Genomic DNA, 24,391 nt, shown 5'->3' with positions numbered 1-24,391 from the left:
GGAGATCTTGTTTCAAGTTCTCTTCTTTCCAGTCATACTGCTCTGTTTTAGAGACTGGAGTTCATAAGTGGAAATTTACATTGCTCATCTCTCCACGACTATTTTGCTATTATGGACTAAATTTAATTTTCTTTGAGGTTAGGATTCATCCTGCCTAATTCTGCATAATTGGTAGGAGTGACTATAGTACAGCTATGCTGCTAGAGTCCATGAATTGTTAACAATTAACTTCTCACCCTGAAGTAAATACAAGATATCCCATAAAATCCACTGTCTATATCCACTGTATCTCATCTGATTAAACAGAAGACAGGTCTAAGTCAGACCTAAACAAGTCTGCTGATGTTACCAGAAGCTAGTTAAGATATTTATCCTACACTAAAGGAGCATTCTCATTTCACTTAACTGGATGCAGAACTAGAATTATGAATTTAATTAAACAACAATCTGTACAATATAGATCTTTCTTTTCTTCACCATGGTTATAGGAGCTTTACCTTCTTAAACATATATTAAATTGTTACTCAAATTCACTTCAAAAGAACCAAATAATTAAAACTTACATGCACATTCCCACTTTGGACAGCATTTGTCCCCATTTATCTGAACAGCATATCCTAAAATTCCACAGCTAGGTTGAGTTGCATTGTATGGGCAGTTCTGCGACTTATTAACTTGAATCAGTTGTCCATCCAAGCAAATGTATTTTATGCACTCATTCTCTGTGAGTGGCTAAGACATATTTAAAAGACACAAGTAATATCACAATAATACAATAGTATTACAATACAATACACAATACAATAACACAATAGTATTTGCTCATAAAAGAGGCTCACATCCTTCAGGCACCAAATACTTATAAATCCTCATGACAACAATGGTGGAAGATTTAAGCAAAGAGAATCATTGAAAATCTGACCGTTCTGAGGATAGTTTAAAATTCTGTCCTGCTGTAAAGTACAGAACATTTTTGTTTGTTTACTTTTAATTAAAAGAATTTGAGAAGAAAGTAACGTGGATGTATGGACAGGAAGGCTACATGATATACAAAGTACGTGAACTACATGAAGCATTGCATTTTACCAAAACAATCCCAAACATTCCTGTAACAGTCACACTCAGAAAACCGAGGTTCAAAACACAGTGAATTGTAACCCTTATGAAAATCATCATGCACAATTAAAGTTGTTCAGACTTACAGATATAACTGTAAAAATAACAAATAGCCCTCCTTAATGCAAACATTTAAATCGTGAGGATCAAAGTATGCCTCACACATGATGGTTTTATCAGCATATAAAAGTAACCTGGATTTATTCAAAACCAAATGCAATAATGTTATAACGTTACTCACTGTACAGGTTTGGAGAGCTGCTGTTTCTGTAGGCAGCACTGAAGCTGGCTGCATGACTCCTGGCATGGCTTCAGCTGTTGCCAATCCATCAGCAATTGTTGTAGGCAAACCATAAAGTGGTTTGGTAGATAAATAGGCAAAGGAGGAAACTGATGGAGCTGTAGTATCATTTGGGTAGTCAGATACCATTAAGAGCAAACTCTCTGAAGGTGTTTGTACTTCAGATGTTATTCCATGCTTGGAAGTTTGAGTGGCCAATGATGCAGCAGCTACAGAAGAAAAAGGTTTTGTTTCAGAGGATGAATGTATGGTGAATGGTATCAATACACTTACATTAGAAGGAGCTGCAGTTGTGTTTGTGAAATATGGAGAATAAAATTTCTGAGGTATTTCTGAGGTAATGGCAACATCTTGAGCGTGGACAGGTTGGACATCCAGCTCTTCTGATTTTTCAGTATCGGGGAACATAAGTTCTTTTGATTTTGAAGAAACAGAAAAATAGGTGGGTCTCACCGAGGTTGTGGTGGATTTTGTTACAGTTTCTGTTTTGTCAGATGTTGCTGATGGAGCAGTAATGCTTTGCCCTGTACCTCTTATTGTTGAAGAGCCTGAAGCTACGTGTGATGAATGGGCAGTAGCTGGAATCACTGTAGTTGCTAGAAAAGTGGAACTGTAGGCAGCGGTTGAAAGTGTGACTTGCTTTGGCAACATAACAGTTTTCTCTGTAGTAGTTTTAACCATTGACGTGGATGCTGTTGAAATCACAGGTGTTAAAAAGGCACCTACGGATGACTCACTTTCCATCACAAATGGAATTTCTGTTGTTTCAGGTAATAAAACAGATGAAGTTGTAGTTGTTTTAGGAGCTTCACTTGAAACAAGTGATTCAGTAACTGGGACCTGCCATGTGGATTTTGGACCATGATCCGTGGAAATAGAAGGAAAGGCATCTTTTTCAATGGTTGCTGAAGAGGAGGAAGTTGCAAGTAATTCTGGTGAGGAAGGAAGAATACTGGTTCCAAAAATAATGTCAGCTGTTTTTCTAGCTGGGACTGTAGACTGCAAAACAGTAGTTCTTGGTACATATGGCTGTGTAACTGAATCAGTTAAAATTAACTCTTTTTCAGTTGGTAAAATAACTCGTGTAGGGTCCAATGAGATAGATAATACATTTGGATGAATACCTTTAGGTAGTGAGGTAGTTAAGAAGGATGAGAAAGTTGATTCTACTGTAGCTTCAGTTGTGCTTAATAGAATTCGTGGCTGATCAGTGGATTTTGTTAAAGTTGATTCAGGATGCTGGTAAATTGAGATACTGCTTTTACTTGTCAAGGAAGGCTTAGATGTCTGATGAGCAAGTTCCATTGCCATCGTAGTAGGAAGATGTGGTACAGTCGCAGCCTTTGTGGTCTGTGCTGGAACTTTATCTCCTGTTGATGGAACAAAAGATGTCTGAGCTGTAGCAGTAGCAGGTTTTACCACAACCGTTACACTTTCAACTGTAGACTGTGATGCAGTAGGAGCTACTTTAGTTTCTACTACTGGATATTTTGGTGTGGTTGTCACTCTCAGTAAGGTTTGTGATAAAGAAGGTGAAGAAACTGATTGGTCTTCTAGATGCTGAGAGGTAGAGAAAGTGTGAGAAGACTTTGTTACTGGAAGTACAGCATGGGATGTATGCACAGGACTGAGAGCTGTCACTGATGCTTCTTTTTCATATATGGACAGTGAAGGAAGAGAAATATTTGAAGAGATTAGAGAGCTTGATGGTGAAGAAGGAAAAACAGGTGTCTTTGTAGTGGAGATGCTAGTAATTCTTTCCTCTTCTGATTCATCAGGCTGTGTTGGTAACAATGTTGTTTCAGACGCACTAAGGAGAGTATGTGGAGATCCAGTGAAGGACATTGTTTGAGCTAATTCTCTTTTTGTAGATATGGAAGGAACTGTAGCAGTTTCTTTTGATGAGATAAAGGTTTTAATTGCTGATGTGGCAATGCTACCTGAATACACTGAAGTGCTTTTCTTCACCGTACTTAAAACCAGTGGTGACTTGTAATCAGTAAATGTTTTTCCAGTTGATTTTGCTTCTAATTCAAAAGGTGATGTTATTTCAGAAGTTACCTTAACAAATGAAGGTGGCATTCTGGTAGTCTCAGGCAAGACAGGGTATTTAGTGTATAACATAGTCAAGAACTCCGTTGAATTTAGAACTATGTATGATGGATATGCTGTAGTTGACATAGTTTTAAATGTTTTTTTTAATTCAGTCAAAGCTGGAGAAGCAGGAGTAGGAACTGACCCTGAAGGCCTTCCTGTAGAAAGACTGATGGGTTTTCCAACTGTAGAACTATGATGCAGTGAATATGGAAGGAAATGGGAGCTAGATGTATGCTGCACATGAGGTGTTACTTCAGGAGTTTCTTTTTCTTGAGTTGTAAAAGGTAACAAAGTTGTTTGCAGAGTTGTTGTCTTTGGACCTAGAGTTGTAGTGAAAGGTATCCCCACAGCATCTGTCAGGTGGTGAATCTTTTCACTGGGAAGTTCTGTAATTGCCTTTCCTAATGATGAAGGCAGTGTGGATGCTGGTGAAAGTATAGTCTTAGTGCTTTGTTCAGTTAAAGCAACTGCTGTTTTTTTCACTTCTGAAGACACTGGTTTTAGCAAAGACAAAGTAGTGATCACAGGAGAAAATGATGTTACTGTAACATTAGGTACTGTGGTAGAAGACTGGCCTGTGCTTGTTTTTGTCATTTCTGAAGTTGATGTTAAGTTTGCTGATGATGTATATGAACGTACACCCAGAGGTGATAATGTGGAATCCTTGGGCTGATACACAGTAGTTTTTTCTGTTCTTGATTCAAATGAAGAGGGTGTAAATGTTGCAAGTCCTTCTAGTTTTACTTGTGCTTCCTGTGTGGGAAGTGCCACTGTGGCTATTTCTGATATTTCCACTATTTTAGTTTTGACTGGCAATTCTGTTGTTTTAAATGTAATTGGTGTCCCAGTAAGAATAAAAGTAGAAACTGGTTGGCCTTCTAATTGTGGGCTTCTAGACACTGCATGTGGAGCAGTTACTATCAGAGGTTCTGTAGGCCTCAGAAGCTTAGTGGAACCACTGCTGATCATTTGTATTTTTGTGGAGGTTTCTGAAGTGACAGGAGATGGAAACAGAGAAACATCAACAAGAGAAGACAAGCTTACATTAGATTTTGCTGTCTCAGGCACTGTTGTAGTTATCTTCTCAGCTGATGTCATTTCTCTTGGCTGTGAGGAAACATATGATGATAAAGTTACGGCTAGAAGTGTTGTATTAGATGCGATAGCTGAAAATTTAGCTTTCTCTGTAGTTGCAGGGAGTTTCAACTTTGAAGCAAGTGTTGTTTTCATGTCCGTTGTTGCATGTAAGGGAAATGAAGTTACCACTTCACCGATGGCTGCCAAAGTTGTACTAAATGTTAAGTGGGAAACTGCTGGTGTTTGAATGCTGGCAGGCAGAGGTGAAGTACCATCTGCAGGTTCAATGCCTGGAATCAGACAAATAAATGGTAGTCTGACATTCATAGCTAAATTACAGACAAAGCTAGTGAAGCTAGAAAGATTATATAACAATTCATTATATAACTTGATCTTTTCAACTACCTTTAAGCTTCTAAAATTGGTTGATGCTCAGCTGAACATGATCCAGCAGTGCGCCCAGGTGCCAAGGACAATGGCATCCTGGCTTGTATCAGAAATAGTGTTGCCAGCAGGAACAAGGAAGTAATTGTCCCTCTGTACTCAGCTCTGGTGAGGCCACACCTTGAGTACTGTGTTCAGTTTTGGGCCCCCAACTCCAGGAAAGACATTGAGGCCCTAGAGTGTGTCCAGAGAAGGGCACTGAAACTGGTGAGGGGTCTGGAGCACAAGTCTTATAAGGGAGCAGCTGAGAAAGCTGGGACTGTTCAGTCTGGAGAAGAGGAAGCTCACGGGAGACCTTACTGCTCTCTATAACTACCTGAAGGGAAGTTGTAGTGAGCTGAGGGTCAGACTCTTCTCTAGTAATTACTAGAGAAGGACTAGAGGGAATGGCCTCAAGTTGTGCCAGGGGAAATTCAGACTAGACATTAGGAAATACTGCTTTCCCAAAAGAGTGGTCAGGTGCTGGAATGGGCTGCCCAGAGAGGTGGTGAAGTCACTGACCCCAGAGGTATCCAAGTAATATTTAGACATCATGTTGAGGGATGTGGTTTAGAGAGAACTACTGGTGATAGGTGGGTGATTGGACTCAATCTTGTTTTTAAACCTTGATGATTCTTAGAAAATTCAGTGCTGAACTCAAAAGTAAATTTCAGTAAGTTGCTTCACATTTCCTGTTACTGAAATGTTTTATGAAGAGTATCTTCCTTATTGTAAAAATGTTAGATTTGTGAAAAGTTAAACTATTTTAATTAAATTGCATGTTCAATGAAATCTTAAGATTTGCAATGACTAAGGTCAGAGTTATACCAATTTAAGCACCGTTATTTAAAAGTTTGACTAAAATATCACCTCAGGCATTAACAAGCTAAATATATCATGCATAATATACACAATTTTTCAAACATACAGTCTTCAAAATACACGCATCTTTGAGTGACTTCATCCAACAACATATTGAGAGGACATGCCGGGATGCAGCCTTCCACTCTAAAAGAAAAATAATATCATTTAGGTGAACACTATCTTCTTGATCAAGTAATTAAATTTCAGGCAAACACTATTTGTACTATCTTTTTTAGCAGACATCCTCACTTCTCTCATCACTTCAGTGTTCTCCTTCAAAATGTCATTGATACGGCATACATTCTCACAGATCAAAGCTAAAGCAGGAACTTGGCAATTAGCCTGTGAAATGAAAGTTCACATTGTAAACACTATTACTTAAAAAAATGCCAAACTTTTTTTTGCAAACCAAAGTCCAAATGTCACTTTTACAAGACTTAGTACAAGTTTCAATCCTGCTGAAAAGCACAGTGCACAAAGGGAAAAGGCAGAGATGTGGCTGTTGCAACACTATAGTTGAGCATGGCGAGACAATTGAACAGGTTGCCCAGAATAGCTGTGGATTTTCCATTCCTTGAAGCGTTCGAGGCCAGTGAGTGGGGCTTTAGGCAACCTGATTTAGTTGGAAGTATCCCTTTCTATGGTAGGAAAGTTGAATCTAGATTATTTTTATAGTCCCTTCCAATCTAAAACATTTCGTGATTCTACGCCAACAAAAACAGGGGCACAACTATCTGAAACAAACATCACTTTTTTTTTTTTTAACATCAGTGCACTCTCCAGTTTCAAAGTTACAAATACTTATTACAGATACTGACAATACTTAATAGTGGTGGCATTTAGAAACTTCACTTTCATGTAGCTGCTACAGCAGTTTCAATTCTCTCCTCATTTCCTCATCTTCCAAATTAACAGTCTTCTGTACTGAGCCTATGTTTGGTTACTCACACGCCTATTATTATGCAAATTACAAAGTTTTACATTTACAAAGTCTTACTTTGGTACTGTCTGACAGTTTTTTCCCAAAGGATCCCTGCAGGTTTTGAAACATGGGCTTGCACAGGCATCATAACGCCATTCACATGCAGAACGTGACAGAAATTGTACATCTGAAAAAGTAACCAAAATCTGTTAATCTCATTTATTTCTAGAAACATACACACATCTCACTAAGAAAGATAGCTCAAGTTCACTGCAGCTCTAGGACACTCAGTGTTTCTACCAGCATTCTTTACACAAAATTAATAGTAGGATTTTTCAAACTGTGAAGCTCTTCTTAAAATGAAAAAGTTTTACACACAGTATAAAGTACTCTGCAACCTGTTTTACTCTTAGCAGAGATAAAACATGCCACTGAGTTTTCCCACATTTACTGTATATTACCACTTGAAAATAAAGCCAGGTAAGTCAGCGCTGCTTTCTTATGTTTTAAAAACCATGTCAACAATGAATCTGTATTTTGGGTTATTCAAACAAGATGAAAAATTAAGATACAGATTCTGAACAACTACTGCTATTACAATCAAAATTAAAAGCACCAGTACCACACCAATGCACTAACTGCACTAACACTTATGATACTGTGTATCATAAAAGTGGTTTGCCTGCGTATAAAATCAGGTGATAAAAGATGCATAACTTGTATGATGCAACTGCATTTTAAAAATCAAACAAAAAACCAAATAATCTGATCTGAGGCCAATTTAGGCTCTTTAACACAATGTCTCTTAACAGTTTATCTTTTCAGAAGCAGTATAAGATAGAATTTCAGACTCAAAATGACTTGAGGTTTGAATCGTTTTCTTGAAATGCCTAACCGCTCCTAACAAGCCAAAGCAACTCAGACATGATCACATACAAAAACTTGAAAAAATGAAAATATTTCTCCAAACTAAATACTTCAAAAAAAAAAAAAAAAAAAAACCCCAAATCACATGTACCTACCCAACTTGCCTTCAGAATATCTAAAGCAGGCAGATAGTGTTTACTGAAATACTTCAAGCCCAGATAACTAAAACTCAAAGTGCAAGTTCAGATGGAGAAAGAGTTAAGCTTCAAAGTGGAAATAAATGGAAGTAAGGATCAACTACAGTTCTAATGCTCATTAATTTATTCAGAATGAATGTAAAGAAGAAAAATAAACAGACTCAGTTATAGGTTGAATATAAAACCTCAGAGAAGCAAATTCTCAGTAATCATATGGATAACACACATGGATGTATACACTTACACGTTGAAATGCATTGTGTTTTCTTTTTCACTACAGTCCCGTCCCATTTGTGTGCAGAATGGCTCCCATGTCAGTGCTAGGTGCACAGCCAAGAGGCTCTTCCAAGTCTGTGTGGCTTAAGCAATCCATCTGTATATTGGTACCTGAACTACAACAACTCACTACAGCTCCCTCCTGTAGCAGCCAAGGCAAGGCAGTGACAGCTCCCTTATGTCTATACACAGAGAAGACCACTACTATGATATACAACAGAGTATTAAGATCGATTTTAGACCTATGAGGTTAAGAGTCTATGAAGTCTAACTGCAATTGAACAATGTTTGTTAATGATCAGAAATAAATGATTACTGCTTACAAAGAATTTCCGCTTTTGTCTTAAATCTTTTTGCTTTCAAGTTTTGTGGCTAGCTCTTTTACACTTTCCTGAAGACATTCCTGAAGACATTCATTCTTCCTTGAAGATCCTAAGAAATTGCTTTTCCCTGCAAATTTTGGACATCTGCACTCATGGGTAGTTAGTTCTCTGTCATTATTAATCATAAATATCTTTCTTCTTAGTAAAAAATAATTCTCTTCAAACTATAACTCAAACTCAGCTGCCTACATCCTTCTTATAGTCAGAGTGTGCATGTTGCCATCTAGTGTTATCCTTTCAACAGTGGTGTTCTATCCAAGGATTTAAACTGTCACCATTTTCAAAAACATGACTTTAAAGACAGTAACAAATGCACTATATAATTACACTCCTATATAAAACTAAGTACACTTCACTGAATTAATCTGAGCCCTTCTAGTGAAGCCAACTTAAATTACGTATATTTAATGGAGGAAAGGAATTATTTCTGCACATTTTGCTGACAGATGTATGGAGCTTTGCATAAAAAGGCAGATCGAAGTGAAAAGGTTTAATGACACATGAAGATCATGTATGACAAGAAAAACAATATACCCAAGATTTACTGGAACAGGTTATCATCACCCTAATATGGACCAGCAATCACAGAATAGTCTAGTACAACCTAGGAAATCTCATTCATATTACCCAGAGATAAGTACACAGACAGATCCATGACTTTTAACTCGTGTCATAAACCTCACCACTAACAGTAAAAAAAAAAAAGTTCCAAACAACAAATGCACAAGCTTTTCAGAGAACATACATAAACCTCATGAGGAATGACAGTTTCTAAGTTTAGCAGAAGAGCGATCTTGAATTAACACTGCTAAGTGTGGAACTGACATACTTTTTCCTATTTTTCACAGAGCTTAGACTCAAAGTGATAGCCGCATTTGCCTCAAGTACTCCTGCAGATTAAGTTCATGGAGTTTTGCAGGTGCTGCATGACTTGGAAGGAAATAGTGAGAACCTGCACATAGTTTGTTGCTTATGAATACCACTTTCTGCAAAGAACTAACAAAAATCATGCTTTTCTGCAAATTTTGCCTTTGCATCTGCAGAACATAAGAGAGACAACAGATGAAATCAGGACCCTTATCATAGGAACTGTTTTCAAAGGAGAGCTGTAAATGGACATTTAATTTACTAGTCTGTAGATGCAAAGGAGTTGAATATGACATGCCAAGTTGTATATTTTTTTTGTAGTGTGTAAATTGCATTAAAGCCCAGATCACCACAGCAAGATTGGAATATATTCCATGAATTGGTTTCCAGCGTCTCAAAAGTTTTCAGTACATCTCAGTAAATCCACCAAATATAGTGAAATATATACATTAATATCAACTATGAGAAAATGCCTTTACAGCATCATGCAAATTTCAGTTTAATCATTCATCATATTTTAATTTTCCACTGTTGACAGCATCACTTCTGTAATCCCTAAGCAGCTCAAAGACCACGTTGGTGAACTATGCTAGTTGTCATAAAAATAATAATAAAAATAAAATTAAAAAAATAGTTCCTACTTGAAAAGCTTACACTAAATGGAGATCTAGCAGAAAATGAAGGGAAATTTAAACAGGCACAGAAGCTTGTTCTGAACTACAATGAACTCAAAACCAAGTCAAGAGAATAATAAAGTATTTCTAAACATAATAGATATTTTTGCCTATTTTCACTACCTTTGCATGTAAATTATGATCTTAATATACACAGTCATTAGGGTATAAGAAAAAAAAATGACAAAAACATGCTCTAAAGCCATTTAAAGCTCCCTCTCCCTCCCTAAACTGACGGAAATACACCTTTCTCTCTCTCTCTCTCGATTTTAGACATTAACTTTCATGCCAGTCAGACCTAGAGTACTGCTAATCCAATTACAGAAAATACCATAGCTCAGTAATTGTGATTACTGCTGAAATTTTACCAGTAAAACTGTGGATTTCACCAGTGTAATGGCATGCTACCCAGGAAGCTAATCAGTCATCTCCAACACATGCTTCCCATTTTTATACTATTTAAATTCCCCCACCAGCAAACAGTAATAGGAGCTTACTGTATTCTATGTACAGTTTACTCCCAACAAAAGAATGATAAATGATACACAGTTTACAGATAATGAGTCATGATTCTTATATCAGGCATATGCTCCTCAAAATGATTTGTCACGTCGTTTGGAAAGAACCACGTGCATCCCAGTGAAGTCTATCAGCACCGTCTTCTATTTGGTGATATAGCAAATCCTTAATAAAATGGTGAAGTATACCTTGGATGGCAATCATTCCACTAAATAAGTCCTCATTTACTTTGTCTAATAGGAGGTAAACATATAAACGTGTTGTGGTCCTGTAGAAAGCTTTCATATCAATACAGTATATACTTTGCCAAAGACAATATATTAAAAAATAGTTCCCAAACCTATACATAATTTTCTCACTTCCTAGAGCATCAGAGAAGCATTTAGGATCTTCGTTCTTTCTGGCTTTCAAATTTAGGTCTGTGGTAATAAAAACAGCAACTATTATATGGAGCTGTTAGAGAGGGTCCATAGGAGGGCCACAAAAACGATCAGAGGACTGAAGCACCTCCCCTGTGAAGACAGGCTAAAGGAGCAGGGCTTGTTCAGCCTGAGAAGTCTGCAAGGTTATCTCATTGCAGACTTCCAGTACCTAAAGGGAGCCTACAAACAGGAAGGGAATCGATTCTTTCAAAGGATAGATGATAACAGCAGTACAAGGGGAAATGGTTTTAAGTTGAGGAAGGGAAGACTTAGATTGAATATCAGGGGAAAGTTCTTCACCAAGAGCGCGGTGAGGTGATGGAAAAGGCTGAACAGAGAGGTTGTGGATGTCCCGTCCCTGTCGGTGTTCAAGGCCAGGTTAGATGGGGCCCTGGACAGCCTCGTCTATAGTATTAGATATAGAGGTTGGCAGCCCTGCATGCAGCAGGAGGCTGGAGCTTGATGATCTTGGAGGTGCCTTCCAATCCAAGCCATTCTATGATTCTTGGATCTAATAAAGAATGTTATTTTTCATAACATCGGAGTCTGCTAGTGATGTTGATTACAACAACCCTGCCACAATTTGTGTGTTTTGACAATTCCTACTAGTTTACAAGTCCATCCTGCTATTTTTATATTGACATCTACCACAAGGACAACATTTGCCACTGTCAGAATTTTGATATATTTGCAATTTCTGCTATACTCAAAAAATTCCACTTTACTTTAAAAGGGGAGGGAGGGTGGAAAGAAGCTAAGATTTGAACTATAAAGACTGTATTCAGAATAAAAGTTTTTTTTAAACATGAAAAATAGTATTTAAACTTTCATTCTCATCTGACACTTTTTGTTGTTTTTCTCAGACTTCAAATAATTTGGAAGGAAGAAAATCTGATTCAGAGTTACCTCTATTTATAACAGCAGCAAAACTCTGCTTAGTAACTCAGATTGCCAATCTCCTCAGCTACAAGTTTAGAAACATGAAATCCTATCTAGCCACTTAACACATACAAACTACCAACAAACTGCTCATGACTTTCCAGTTTCTGCAATGAGAAATGTAAGGAAATATCATAGAAAAAAAAAAAAGAACTCAGTGCCTAGCAAAAACATAATTGAAAATGAAATATTTGCCTACCCCTCAAATACTTAAGCTTTAGTTTATTATACTGTTAGATTAATATAATCCTGTTAACATAATTATCTAATCTCCTCCTATTAACTCACTCAAAAGCCAGGAGGTCAAATGCTTGTATTTGTGGTATAAGAAAGAAAGATGTTATGACTCCAGGGAACATCAGTTCAATTCTAAGAGCTACACAGAAGGTGTGTTAATGGTCATAGCTGCAATTTGTAGGTACAACAAGAGTTGCTCATAATTATCCAGTATCAAGTCCAGGCCATGATCTTTGGGACCGGCAAAGTATTAGAGCTCGAACTAAGCTTAAAAGCAATGCATTGTAATTAAAAAAAGATGGGTTAAAAAAAGAATTCTATTGATGGAAATGGTAAAACTAAGTTGATATTTAGCCAGTCAACTATGTTACATATAAAATCTAACTTAAGATGGAAGAGGATTTTGTTAAAAAAAAAAAAGAGTATATGTTTTTATTTCCAGTTTTGCACAATTTCTGAATATTTCAGTTAAGGTACAAATACTAAAAAGAACCAAAACATCCTGTGTGTAGCACAAACACTGATAGATACTTGTGTGCAGTGAGCATATGCCCACCTACTTCTTGAGATTTTAATTTTTGCTGAAAATTCTGAGACAGGCTTTCATTTACAGCAACTTAGTTTCTAAAGCACACAGCTAGCAACACTAAACACTTTGCCACAGAATTTATATAAAAAAAGTCACATTCTTATAATATTAACCCACAGTGATATTAAAATGTAAAGTATGTTATTATCACTCTGTGAATGATAAAAAAGTCAACTAGCTTGAAATATGATTAAAAAAGTTAAGGAAACTACAGGTATATGCATTAAAAAAAAAAAACAGTTTCCTTCTTCATCCTAACTTCCCCTAACTAGTAATTTCAAATGTGAATTGACAGCTCTTGCGCAACATTTGTCTCTAGAAGACTAAAGTAAGACTAAATGTATTCTTTCAGCTTAATGAGTAATAATCCATTGGTTGTAAAAAACTCTGCATAGAATGTAAAGGCTATTTTCTTCTGAAAATAAATATTTTCTTGTGAATACACATACTCTAGATAGTCAAGTTCCGTTATCAACTCAGACTTTCAAATGTTTGTGGGAAGGAGGGCAAAGAAATCCAATCATAATTAAAACAACTCAATTAAAAAACTGAAGTGACTATATCTGGAAAACACTTTCCATTTAGCCCATCCTGTCCGCGTAATTCATATTCAAGGTATCTGAATGCGACAATGTTTACTGCTATGAAACTGAAAAAAGTGACTCGTCAGCTGACTTTCAATGACCATGTATCTATTGCTGTGATGATAGGGTCATTTAGAATTCTTCCTTTTGAACGTGCGTCACAGAGCACGAAGAAGTCTCATGAGGAACTTTCTGGCCAAGGGGATTTACTGGGCCTATTATTCTGCTCCTGATATTTATCCTCCGATTCCAGAGGAATAGCTGTTCCTGCTTCAAGAGTTTCTGATCTAATATGCAAAGCATTTACAATAGTCAGCAGGAAACCCAATATGCTTTTGCCTGTGCACTCTGGAGCTGGTGTAACTTTTCCATTAACTAAAACAAATGCTGCTGTATTTTTAGACCATGTAATTACCCTACATCAGCAGGCTGGGCCTTGTGAACGTACACTGGAGAAAGATTCGAGCCCTGTGTTTCTCTGCTTATAAAATTCTGAAACCCAAGCCCTCGGATGTGGTGATTAATGAAATGCCTCGATCATTTGATCTGATCCCACATGCTGAGGTGAATTGTTTTAGTTTTCCACTGGCATAGATAGAATTTTTTTTGCTATAATGACTGAATGGTAAAGACTTCACACTTGAAAAGATATACCACTCTGTATTAATGGATGACCACTGAGAATTGGAATACGTTTTAACCTTCTTCATTCCTGTCTCAAAGATAAAAGACGAAAGGAGATATTTTTGTTACATCCAAAAAAAGTTCTTTGCTTTAAATGCTGTACGAACATCCTGGTAACAGGCTCAGCTTGTAACTCTGCTGTTCAAAAACCTCAACAGCTCTGCAATTACAAGCATTTGTCAAGAGACAACAGGCATTTGGCAATGACAAAATCTGTCATTTTTTCAGAAGTTGGAGTGTGCCACTCAACAGCTGCATTAGGCTGTCATCATAATGCAACACAGAACAGCAGCAGATTCACAATGCTACCATTAACACTTTAATTCAATGTTTTGATAACAAGAAGCTCCACGAGGCATACAGTTGGCCTCTTCTGTCACAGAAGTCAGTGCTTGCTTCATATTTGCCTGTGCCAAGAGATTCAAACTGATCACTATAAAACAGCCAGGCAAGGTTCATTTGTTAAAATATTTCACTTTTGTTTTTTTTTTTTAAACAGTTTTGATTTCAGAGAATGAAAAACTGATTTAAGAAAATTGTGTTACCAAGAACACCTTTTAAATACTTCTGCTATCCCAACAAATTAATTACCATTACATTCAAAGTTGCAACAAAATAAAAAGCATTAGAACATAAAAATAATAGTTACAATGATTTGGGAACTTTACATACCACATAAAGGCCAGGGGAGCCAGCAAGTAGTAGTTGATATCAAGATTTGTAAATAAAGTCATAGATATACTAGAAATATCTGATGTATCAACCCAAACTGACAATAATGCAAATGATAGTTTCATGAATAATCTGCTGTTTTTGCTTTACAGGACAATATAAATTCTTGCGTCTCATTCTGATCTTTAACACCATCTTCACTTCAGGACATGGTTCTCTAGAGTTTAAGAGTATGTTTTTCCTTACTAATCTAAAACTGGCTAAGTTTGATCAGTTATAGAGTCCTAAACGTATGGTGTTAGTCACTGGTTCTCACTGGAGCAACTTCTGCATCCAGCTCCAACAAAGCGTCCTAAGAACACTGCCTACGTTTCTGATGTTTACACTCAGTGGAATGTGATTACTGTTACAGGAATGGGAATCTCTCCAGAAGGTAGAAACCAAACAGTCTCACAGCAATCTCCATTACAGCTCCTGAATATGCAGCAGTCCAATTAACTTTAGGGAAACAGACAACTAGATCCCCAAGAAAAGGCCTCTATTTCCACTGCACTTGAAATGCTAGCAGTTAACCATCTGAAAAGGTAGAGCTTTTGAGAGTGGGAATATAGATAAAGCTGAAGTTGCTTTTCAGGGGAAATGCAAGATTTGAGGAATGCAGTCTTCAGGCTATGTCTTTTGCACTGGATGGCATGACCTCTAATAAGAAGGCTACAAAGTTTGCAAGGAGAACTCATACTGAAAATTCTTTCAGTGACAATCAGAGGGAAAGAAGGAGAAAACATCACGCACAGACCTTATCTTTTAGACAAGTATTCTTTTTTTTTTTTCCTATCCTCTTTATGAAATCATTTATCTGAATGAATTTCCTGTTCCTTAAGAATTTCATCACAAAGTAAGTATGGCCCAGAAATGTTGTACTTATCTATTAATATCCAAAACCAGTGAAGTCATAAGGATATTTAATGGCTCATGACAAGAAAACAATCACATCCTTACTACAGAGCTCAAAGAAGATTTTGAGGACGAGCGTCACAAAGACTAACAACAGCTCTCAGTTATGTTGGGAAAAAGTAAGTTCATCACCTCTTAAAATGCCAGTAGTATTTGGCCTGTATTTCCACAGGAAGCAAACTGCTGTTAATAAAATATAAATTTGATTACCTACCCACAAGTTTTAGAAGTATTGACAGTCTGAACTCCTCTGAATGATGGTACTTCAAAAGCTCAACTGAAGACATTGAAATGTGGATGAAGTATCCTGGTTTTGCAAATGACTCAAGGGAACTATATCCTGAAAGCCATGTATTCTTGTGGATAACAAATGTTGATTTGTTGTGAAATTCTTCACTTTTTTCCCATTTGGAAAGAACAAGGGTATTACTTGAGGACAACTGAAGAAAGTAATTAGGTCTCTCAGCAGCTTCAAGTGAAACCAAGTTGGAATCTGAAAAAACGCAGAGGACTCATTTATGTGCTTTATTAAACTAAACTCATTCAAATGTAACATTACTGCTATCAGTAGCATGAGCAATGTAAACAGCATTGGCCTTATCAACAGAAACAGAATTTAAGGAAATATTCTGTATATGTATTACATAATCCTAGATTAACGAATGTTTATTTTTCTAATTTCACCACAGACAACAAAATATTTTTGTAATGTTTGCAATCAGAAGCATATAGCTCAAGAGCTCAGCCTTGCATAAAAATAAATTCAAAAATGGTATTTTGCATTCAGCTTACAGCTTTGTGTCTGCATCTCTAAGCAGCCAGCTCTCTAGCCTTCCTCCTAACAATGTTAGCAGCAAAGTCCGTCTTCTGACAAATGTATCCACATGATACCTTACCCTTAAAACAGTACTGTTGATTTCAAGCAAGCCCTTGTACAATAAATTGCAGAGTGGCAGATTTTGAGCCTGCTACAGGCATCTGTTACTCACAGAACTACTTCATTCTGTTTTGCCGTAAATTCTGCTCTTCTGTGGAAAGCAGCCATTAAGCTACTGTAAAAATCAACTAACCTACCAGGCCCAGATAGCACTTCTTAAAAATTTTTAAAAGAGCTCAGAAAATAAATGATCTCTATTAAACAACTTTATATTCTTGTATAACAATTCTGGAAGAGTTGATTGTTTTCTGAGTATAAAAACTATGACTTACTTGAAAAAACACAAGAGTGTCTTTTTTAATAGATATCTGTTAGTGATTGGAAAGTAATGAGACAGTCACCATAATTTATAGACTTATAGACCCAAAACTTTCCACTATCTGTGATTTGTCTTAAACAGATGAAATACATCAATTTTGGGGGAGGTGAATAACCATCTAAGAACGCAGATAATATTAATGAGTATGAAAAATATGAAAATTACTGCATTGATTTTACAAACCCCTCTATGTCCAAAAAATGAAATTCCATTCTCCTAATTTGGACTATAAGACACAAAACCCACTTGTTAAGTTCTATTTTGAGAGAGAGATTTTATATGAGTAGAGCACTGGGAGTGACCTTCACTTTCCAAGCCTAAAACAAATACAGAGCACAAGCGTCTCAAAACTATGACTAATAAAAGCAGTCTGGCCCTGGATACTCTATTACATGAGCTCCTGTGTCACTTCTACAGACAACAGTTAATCAAATGCTTGCTTTTTCAACTGACCTACATCCATTTTTTCTGATTACACAAGTGACAGCTACACTCAGACTGTCCAAATTCCTGATCTGTAGTAAAATTTTATTGAGGCTTGAGCGCTCTGGGGGCAGTGAAATTGGGTATGCAGGCTACTATAGCATTTAATCATTGTCACAGAGTGCTGAATATATACTTGTAAGCCTTTTATACCTGTCTGAAGGTGTGCAAGATTTATTTTGTCTTCTGAATAAACAAGATTCATTCACTGAGAAACCTAATTCAGGATGTGAAGTAGACAAATTAATAGCACATACCTTTAGCTCAGGTTAGAGCCAATGGCCATCTCTGTACGTGACAGCAGAAAATATGCGATGGTGACCAAGTAAGTGAATAAGAGTACTTTTCTTATATCACCCCTCCCAGTTACGCCAGAGGAAGAGTGGAGGGGGCAACACATACCTCAGGCACTGGCTACAATACTTATTGTGATGCTTGTGAAATTTGCAGTTAGGGAGGAACTGTTGTTTATCAAATAAAAAATATTCATTAAATAAATATTCATAAATATTCATAAAGCTAAAGTCATGTAATTAAAATTAGTCAAATGGAAATTTTAGCAGACATTTAGGTGCAGAGTTAGGGAAAGAAAAGAATTTTTTTTAACCCAGGTTACACTTGGATATAAGCAAGTATTAGAGGATAGAACATGCTTTGGCTTAGGCCTCTACATTACAATCACTTTACCATGTGCTTTGGGTTTATAAAGTCCTGAAGTAAGCATAAAGCTCACTACATGTCCAGGAACAATATCATCTTCTCTCACTGGGAAAACAAAACCATTCACCAGTTTTGCTGCCATTACAAATTCTCCATTGACGTAGCTGAGAAGTTTGTATGGGCCCTTTCCCAGAGCTGTTAAGAAAAAGTAGTCAGAATTACCTTTCATGTCAAGTGTCACAAGTGCTTGAGTCCTAAGTATTATGATATAAACTACAGCTGAAAACTCCAGGTGCCATTTGTTAATGACAAACAAAACTACACATTTGGAAAGTATTCGCAAGCAAAACTACCTATCTTAAATTCTAGAGAATTCATCAGCTTCTCTCCTTTCCCTTGTTCTTATCCACTTTAAAAGTTAGCTGAATCTTCAGTTATTCAGGTAGAAAAGAAAATTTTAGCACAGAAATAGCTTTTTTTCCCCTCATTGGCCACTCTGGAACATCCTATGAGGAGCACTGATGAGCTGGATAAGCAAACAGCAGGAAGTAGTATATGATAACTATGTTTATTGCAAGCTTATCACACGTACAGCACTCCAGTATATCAACAAATTTTTGCCAATAAAAATTCAGTATGAAAGCTAATACCACACTTGATATCTGTTACCATCCAAGTTCTTTTCACTACTAGCACACACTACAGCCACAGGTGTTAGGGGCACTGCACTTCCAATCTGTTATAACTGCAAGAAGATCACTTAGTCTCAGATTGCACATATAAGACAAAACAGTACAAAAACTTAGAACTGCAGTCAACTCATTTAACTACACTTTATTTAAGAGCTTAAATAGTGATTCAATTTAAATTCCACTACCCTATCTCTATACTATCAATTTTAATTTTAAATCTTTTCAGCCATCTGTGTATCAGAAAAGGTTATTTATTTAACCATATAATTTGAACCTGACATGTTATTGAAGTCAGGTTCATACTACATATTGGGCTACAGTTTGATACATCCTCACTAGATAAATTAGCAACTGATGTTTTACTCAAGCACCTTGCACAAATTTTGCACCTCCCTCTGAGATCAATTCTAGTAAGCAACAAAACTTGTTGCTCAAAAATGTGAAGCAAGGTCAGACATACCTAAATCAATAATTATTCCATATCACAGGAAGTTGAATTATCTTTTTAACTGGCTCCCTCTGGAGGCTGCACAGGAGTTGAGTGGTTTGACAGAACAAATGGTTATCAACTCTGGACTGCAGTAAGCCTTTAAAGCATACTGCCACTAGTACTGTTGAATGGAATATTGTATAAGTTACATAATGATTTAATTATTTAACCATTACCTATAAATGCAAAGCAACTGAATTAATAAGACTTTCAGGAAAGACATGATCAATATTGAAAGGATCATGAAATTACAAGCTATTGGGAAAAAAATGAATCTGTAAAACAGTTTTGGTTATTTAAATAATTTATCATTTGCAACTGTTTTCATCAACACAGCACTATACAAAACGCAATGAGGAATATAAAGATAACTTTGGTATAAAGAAGCCAAAGATTATACTGAAATGTTATCAGGTCATTTAGGACTTACCTTTGTTGAAATATTCACAATCATAAGCTGAAAAATAAAAAGAAAGGAAAAAGAAAGGATGGGCATTCTGCATTTAACAGCTTTTCCACTACCCTTTGCTGGTTAAGGTCTAAGCCAACTGCTTGGTCAAGTTAAATCACTTGTAACAATTTATTCTAATGTTTAATGCCAAATTTTTTACTACCTTAATAAAATTCTTAAATCATACTGATTTAAATATTATTTTCCAGCACGAAATACTAAGCTCACATTCCCATAAGTTGTCTTTTTGCGACCTCTAGTGTTTAAGACTAAGCTTTGCTATCTTTCCAGTCTCATTAAAAACACATGCACCATTTCCAAAATAAATTGAATATACCTCTTTCTTTACAAAGTTCCTGTGTAACTTTGATCAAACTGCACGCTCTCTTTCAGAAACTGCAAAATTAGAAAAATGATTTTTCCTTCTATTTTTTCCTTTCTTGCCCTCTTCCAATACAACTTCCAGGTAGTAACTCTCTTCTGCCAAGCATGTGACCCAGGTGCCACAGAAAAAGGCCTCAGATTAATGTTTTACCTCTCATCATTGCTGAATGGGGATACCATTCAGAAAACTTATCTTCCACATTTGCTCCAGGGGCAGCACTGAGTCACAGCTACGTTTTTGAGAACTGCTTGATAAGTACAGTTCTACTGAAGATAAGTTACACGAGCTGCTAATTGCCTAACTTTGGTTTGAGGGATGCCCTGCATACCACATCCATAAATACAGATTTTCCATGACTTTTTCTTTCACATCATAGGACAAAGAAGAAAAACTAAGTGCCTACCATCAATATGAAAGAAGCATGCAATGTAGCTAGACAAAAAACAAACGTGGAGACCAGTAAGAGGCACTCACTTTTTTTCCTATCCCACAAGCAGCTCATTCTCACATCAGTTCTGATACCGTGGCTTAGCGATTCACATCCCCAGGTTATTCAGTGTTTGATTTCTCAGGTCTGAATCTCATAAATACAACAGCAAGCAGTGGTTGTGCTAGTTAAGTAAACTTACGACACACTCTAGGAGTCCTCCAGTCTACAGAAACTCCGTGCTGGCAGCACTGATGGGCATATGCTGATACACTTGTACAGAAACATTCACAGTCTCCTCCTTGGTTACAACCACATGTATCTGCCAAGCAGTTCGAGTAAAACCAAGTGACATCAATCTAGAAATATATAAGAAAATATTCACATAGACACGGGCAACAATCATCTCAACACAAAGCTGTGATTACTTCAAAATTTTCACATAAGACTTTTAAGCATTAAAAGCTTTAAATTAAATGTCTGCATTAAATACAAGAGAAATACATTATTAGAACACAAAATACAGACTCAGATGCTTACGTGAGATGCTTTTCAATGGTTTCGTAATATTTAAACCATAATGAGCTACACAGAGTCTTATAAGAGAGACTCAACTGACCACAAGAAAATGCATCTCAGAAGTGCTAATAAAGATAGATATACATAAAACATAAGAAATAGTGAAGTAGATGGAAGACTCTTCATGAGTGGTTCATTCTCTTCATATAATTAGAAAATTTAATGGGACAATTAGCCATTGCTTTCCTCCTCAGATTACTTTGGTGTATTGTCTTGAGGGACAAAATTTCAAAGAAAACTGTCAATGTTAATTTGCTGATTCAACTGTAATACATTCTACATGGATCTACACTAATATTTATAAACCTGAGGAATTCAATTGATATCTTACACTAATCACTTACACTAGTCAACATAGTTGACTAATCCAATGTTACATTAGCACAGCTTGAACATCAGCTTCCATTTTTCCTCCAAAATAATATTAAGCAGAATAACTCTGCAAGATTCCTGATTGTCTTTCATACAGAATTTCCCTTCTCCTTAGAAACCACTCTAAGTTTTCATGGCATGCACTTAACTCTCAACCTCTGAATATATTGGAATATATTGTTTTTCATACGACATCTAGCTCTGTAAAATCAGTTCTCCTTATTCTTGAACTAAACCCAAACCTGTTGACTGTCAGAACAAGTTGCATTGCTTATTTATTTTCATTAGGTAGTTGCTTAAGTGAGGAGATGCATGCAATTTCTCGGGATGAGTTTCACCACATCTGATACTGCCTAGAAGTTGTGAATTTAAAGATGCTTTTAAAACATCCATGCTGTGTAACACATCTGAGTAACATAAAGCAAGTTATTACAATTATTCAAATTATGCTCCGAATGAAAAAATAAGTAACAAATTGCATTTTTTTCCCATTAATTGTAAAGGGGAATAACCACATAGTTAAATGCTAAGTATGCCAAACTAGTATTACATAGCACTAACAATCAGAATTCTGTCTAAGTCAGCTAATTGCAGGTAGTCCTTGTGACAGATCTAATTAAACATTCCCATTATAGGGTTAAACAGGGATGGCTCAGACTTTACGTTCTTTATTGCTATGGTAATGAAAAACACTCTGGTATGGAAAATAAGGAAAAGATGTAAAGTGACTTGAGCTGAAGAGCAGTTCCTCTCCAGTAAGACCATGACTTTAACATCTTTCGACATGCCACTACAACTCACCACTGGATGGCAAGCTTCAAATGCTTCACTAAACAGTATTCCGCATTCCTTCTTTGCAAATGGCTCTCTCAGTGGATTCAAACTGCATGGATTCTGAATGTCAGACCTGTCAATACACTTAAGAAGAAAGTAAAATCAAGGGAAGAAACTTGTTTCATCAGTACTTTGTGTTTGAGCTTACAAGATAGGTTTGTTTTGTCGGGGTTTGTTTGAAGATATGTAGAACAAAAAAACCCACGTCATTTGGGAAAATTAAGAAATTAAGATAAGGAATTAAAAGAGGCTAATCTACTAAGAAAATGCAAAATACACAATCTGAAGAAATGTTTCATGTGTCTGATACATTCACATACATACATATTCTAAACAAAGCTTCCAGGCAGTCCTAGTCTGTTATCCTAACTCACTTGAATTGCTCCAATTTAAATAGGTGACAAAGACTTGCATAACTTACATTAGAAATGTTAGAAATCAAATTTTTTACCCTAACTATCAGGAAGGAAAATATCTGTGAATACCATTGGACATAAGAAAAAAGTTCAGTATTTCACTTTGCAACATACAGAACTGTTAGTTAAATAACAAATATACACTGAATGACTGTGGAACCGCTGCTGTTCAAAAAACCTCTTAAAAACAAAACAGCTGTAGATGACGAATACTACACTGCATTCGTCTCTACCCTTTGGTACTGTGTAAAAAAAGTGATTACTTTATTCTGCTTAATGGATTACGATATCTTTAAGAACCACAGTCATAGTGAATTTTGCACTGATGCTTGACTGACATTTCCAGCAACTTCTGATTTCATTCTAGATAAACTGTATGATGCAAACATTCAAAATCTATAAGCAAATAGATTTGTTTTACTATGTACCTCTACAGCTGTCCAGCTGTTTCCGAATTCTTGTGAGTTTGTTAATTCAAAATTATCTGGAGTCCTCAATTCATTTATTGTTTTCAAATCGAAATTTCCACACAACCCAGACAATTCACCCTGGAAAACAAAAACAATCATTTTCCTGCATGATATGAAATGCTATCAGTCCCAACTATTTCCAAAACATGCTTTTTATGTTTTTGTCTTCAGTTGCTCCACCAAAATTTGTCAGGACTCAACACATTTTCACCAATTTCTGAGCCTGGGAAGTTCAGCTATCTGTGATAATAGAACTGTGGGAAATATTTTATGCTGGTAACATCAGTATTATTTCACAGAATGGCCAGGGTTGGAAGGACCTCAAGGATCATGAAGCTCCAACCCCCCTGCCACATGCAGGGCCACCAACCTCCCCATTTAATACCAGACCAGGCTGCCCAGGGCCCCATCCAATCCAGACTTGAACACCTCCAGGGATGGGGCATCCACAACCACTCTAGGCAGCCTGTTCCAGAACCTCACCACTCTCTCTCTAAAGAACTTCCCCCTGACATCCAACCTAAATCTTCCCTCAACTTAAAACCATTTCCCCTTGTCCTGCAGTTATCAACCCTTTCAAAGAGTTGATTCCCCTCCTGTTTGCAGGCTCCCTTTAGGTATTGAAAGGCTGCAATGAAGTCACCCCACAGCCCTCTTCTTTCCAGGCTGAACAAGCCCAGCTCTCTCAGCCTGTCTTCATAGGGGAGGTGCTCCAGTCCTCTGATCACCTTTGTAGCTCTCCTGTGCACCTTTTCCAACAGCTCCCTGTCATTCTTGTACTGGAGGCTCCAGACCTGGACACAGTACTCCAAATAGGGCCCCACAAGAGCAGAGCAGAGGGGGACAATTTCTTTTCGATTAAGTATCACTGAGCCTCTGAGAATGGGGTTGATCTTTTGTTCAGAGAAGCAACCTGTTTGCTAGCAAGTTGCAGCAAAATAACATCTGCTCCAGTCATATAGGAAATGAGTACTGAAGAAGAATGTTACCCCCAAAAATATTTGTTTCTGCTGTTACAGAAGTTAGTAAAAAGTGAATAAAGATTGCCAATAAGAGTGATTAATTTAATTGACAAGGCAGCTAATACTTCTCTCCTTGACTATGCTACTGTGTTTCTATAGGATTCACGGCATTGTCTTTCTACAAACATTTATAGCATAAACTTAAGACTCATGCACATATTGCAAAAAAATGGCATTAAGAGTGGCAACT

General features: G+C 36.7%; 1 protein-coding gene across 1 annotated transcript in view; it reads right to left on the bottom strand.

Annotated features, from left to right (window-relative positions):
• The window catches only part of OTOG (otogelin), a 94,685-nt gene that overhangs the window by 26,088 nt on the left and 44,206 nt on the right, over positions 1 to 24,391 (bottom strand). Inside the window, exons 28-37 of the mRNA XM_010711107.3 lie at positions 23,138 to 23,257; positions 22,261 to 22,377; positions 20,711 to 20,867; positions 19,676 to 19,702; positions 18,091 to 18,258; positions 15,879 to 16,157; positions 6,876 to 6,987; positions 5,943 to 6,022; positions 1,358 to 4,881; positions 564 to 732 (exon numbers count right to left, since the gene is read on the bottom strand). Coding sequence (XP_010709409.2) covers positions 564 to 732; positions 1,358 to 4,881; positions 5,943 to 6,022; positions 6,876 to 6,987; positions 15,879 to 16,157; positions 18,091 to 18,258; positions 19,676 to 19,702; positions 20,711 to 20,867; positions 22,261 to 22,377; positions 23,138 to 23,257 — 4,753 coding nt within the window. The remainder of the gene's footprint in view (positions 1 to 563; positions 733 to 1,357; positions 4,882 to 5,942; positions 6,023 to 6,875; positions 6,988 to 15,878; positions 16,158 to 18,090; positions 18,259 to 19,675; positions 19,703 to 20,710; positions 20,868 to 22,260; positions 22,378 to 23,137; positions 23,258 to 24,391) is intronic.

The sequence above is a fragment of the Meleagris gallopavo genome, chromosome 5 (assembly GCF_905368555.1).
Source record: "Meleagris gallopavo chromosome 5, MGAL_WU_HG_1.1, whole genome shotgun sequence".
Taxonomy (NCBI): domain Eukaryota; kingdom Metazoa; phylum Chordata; class Aves; order Galliformes; family Phasianidae; genus Meleagris; species Meleagris gallopavo.
This window is presented reverse-complemented; position numbering and strand designations above follow the sequence as displayed.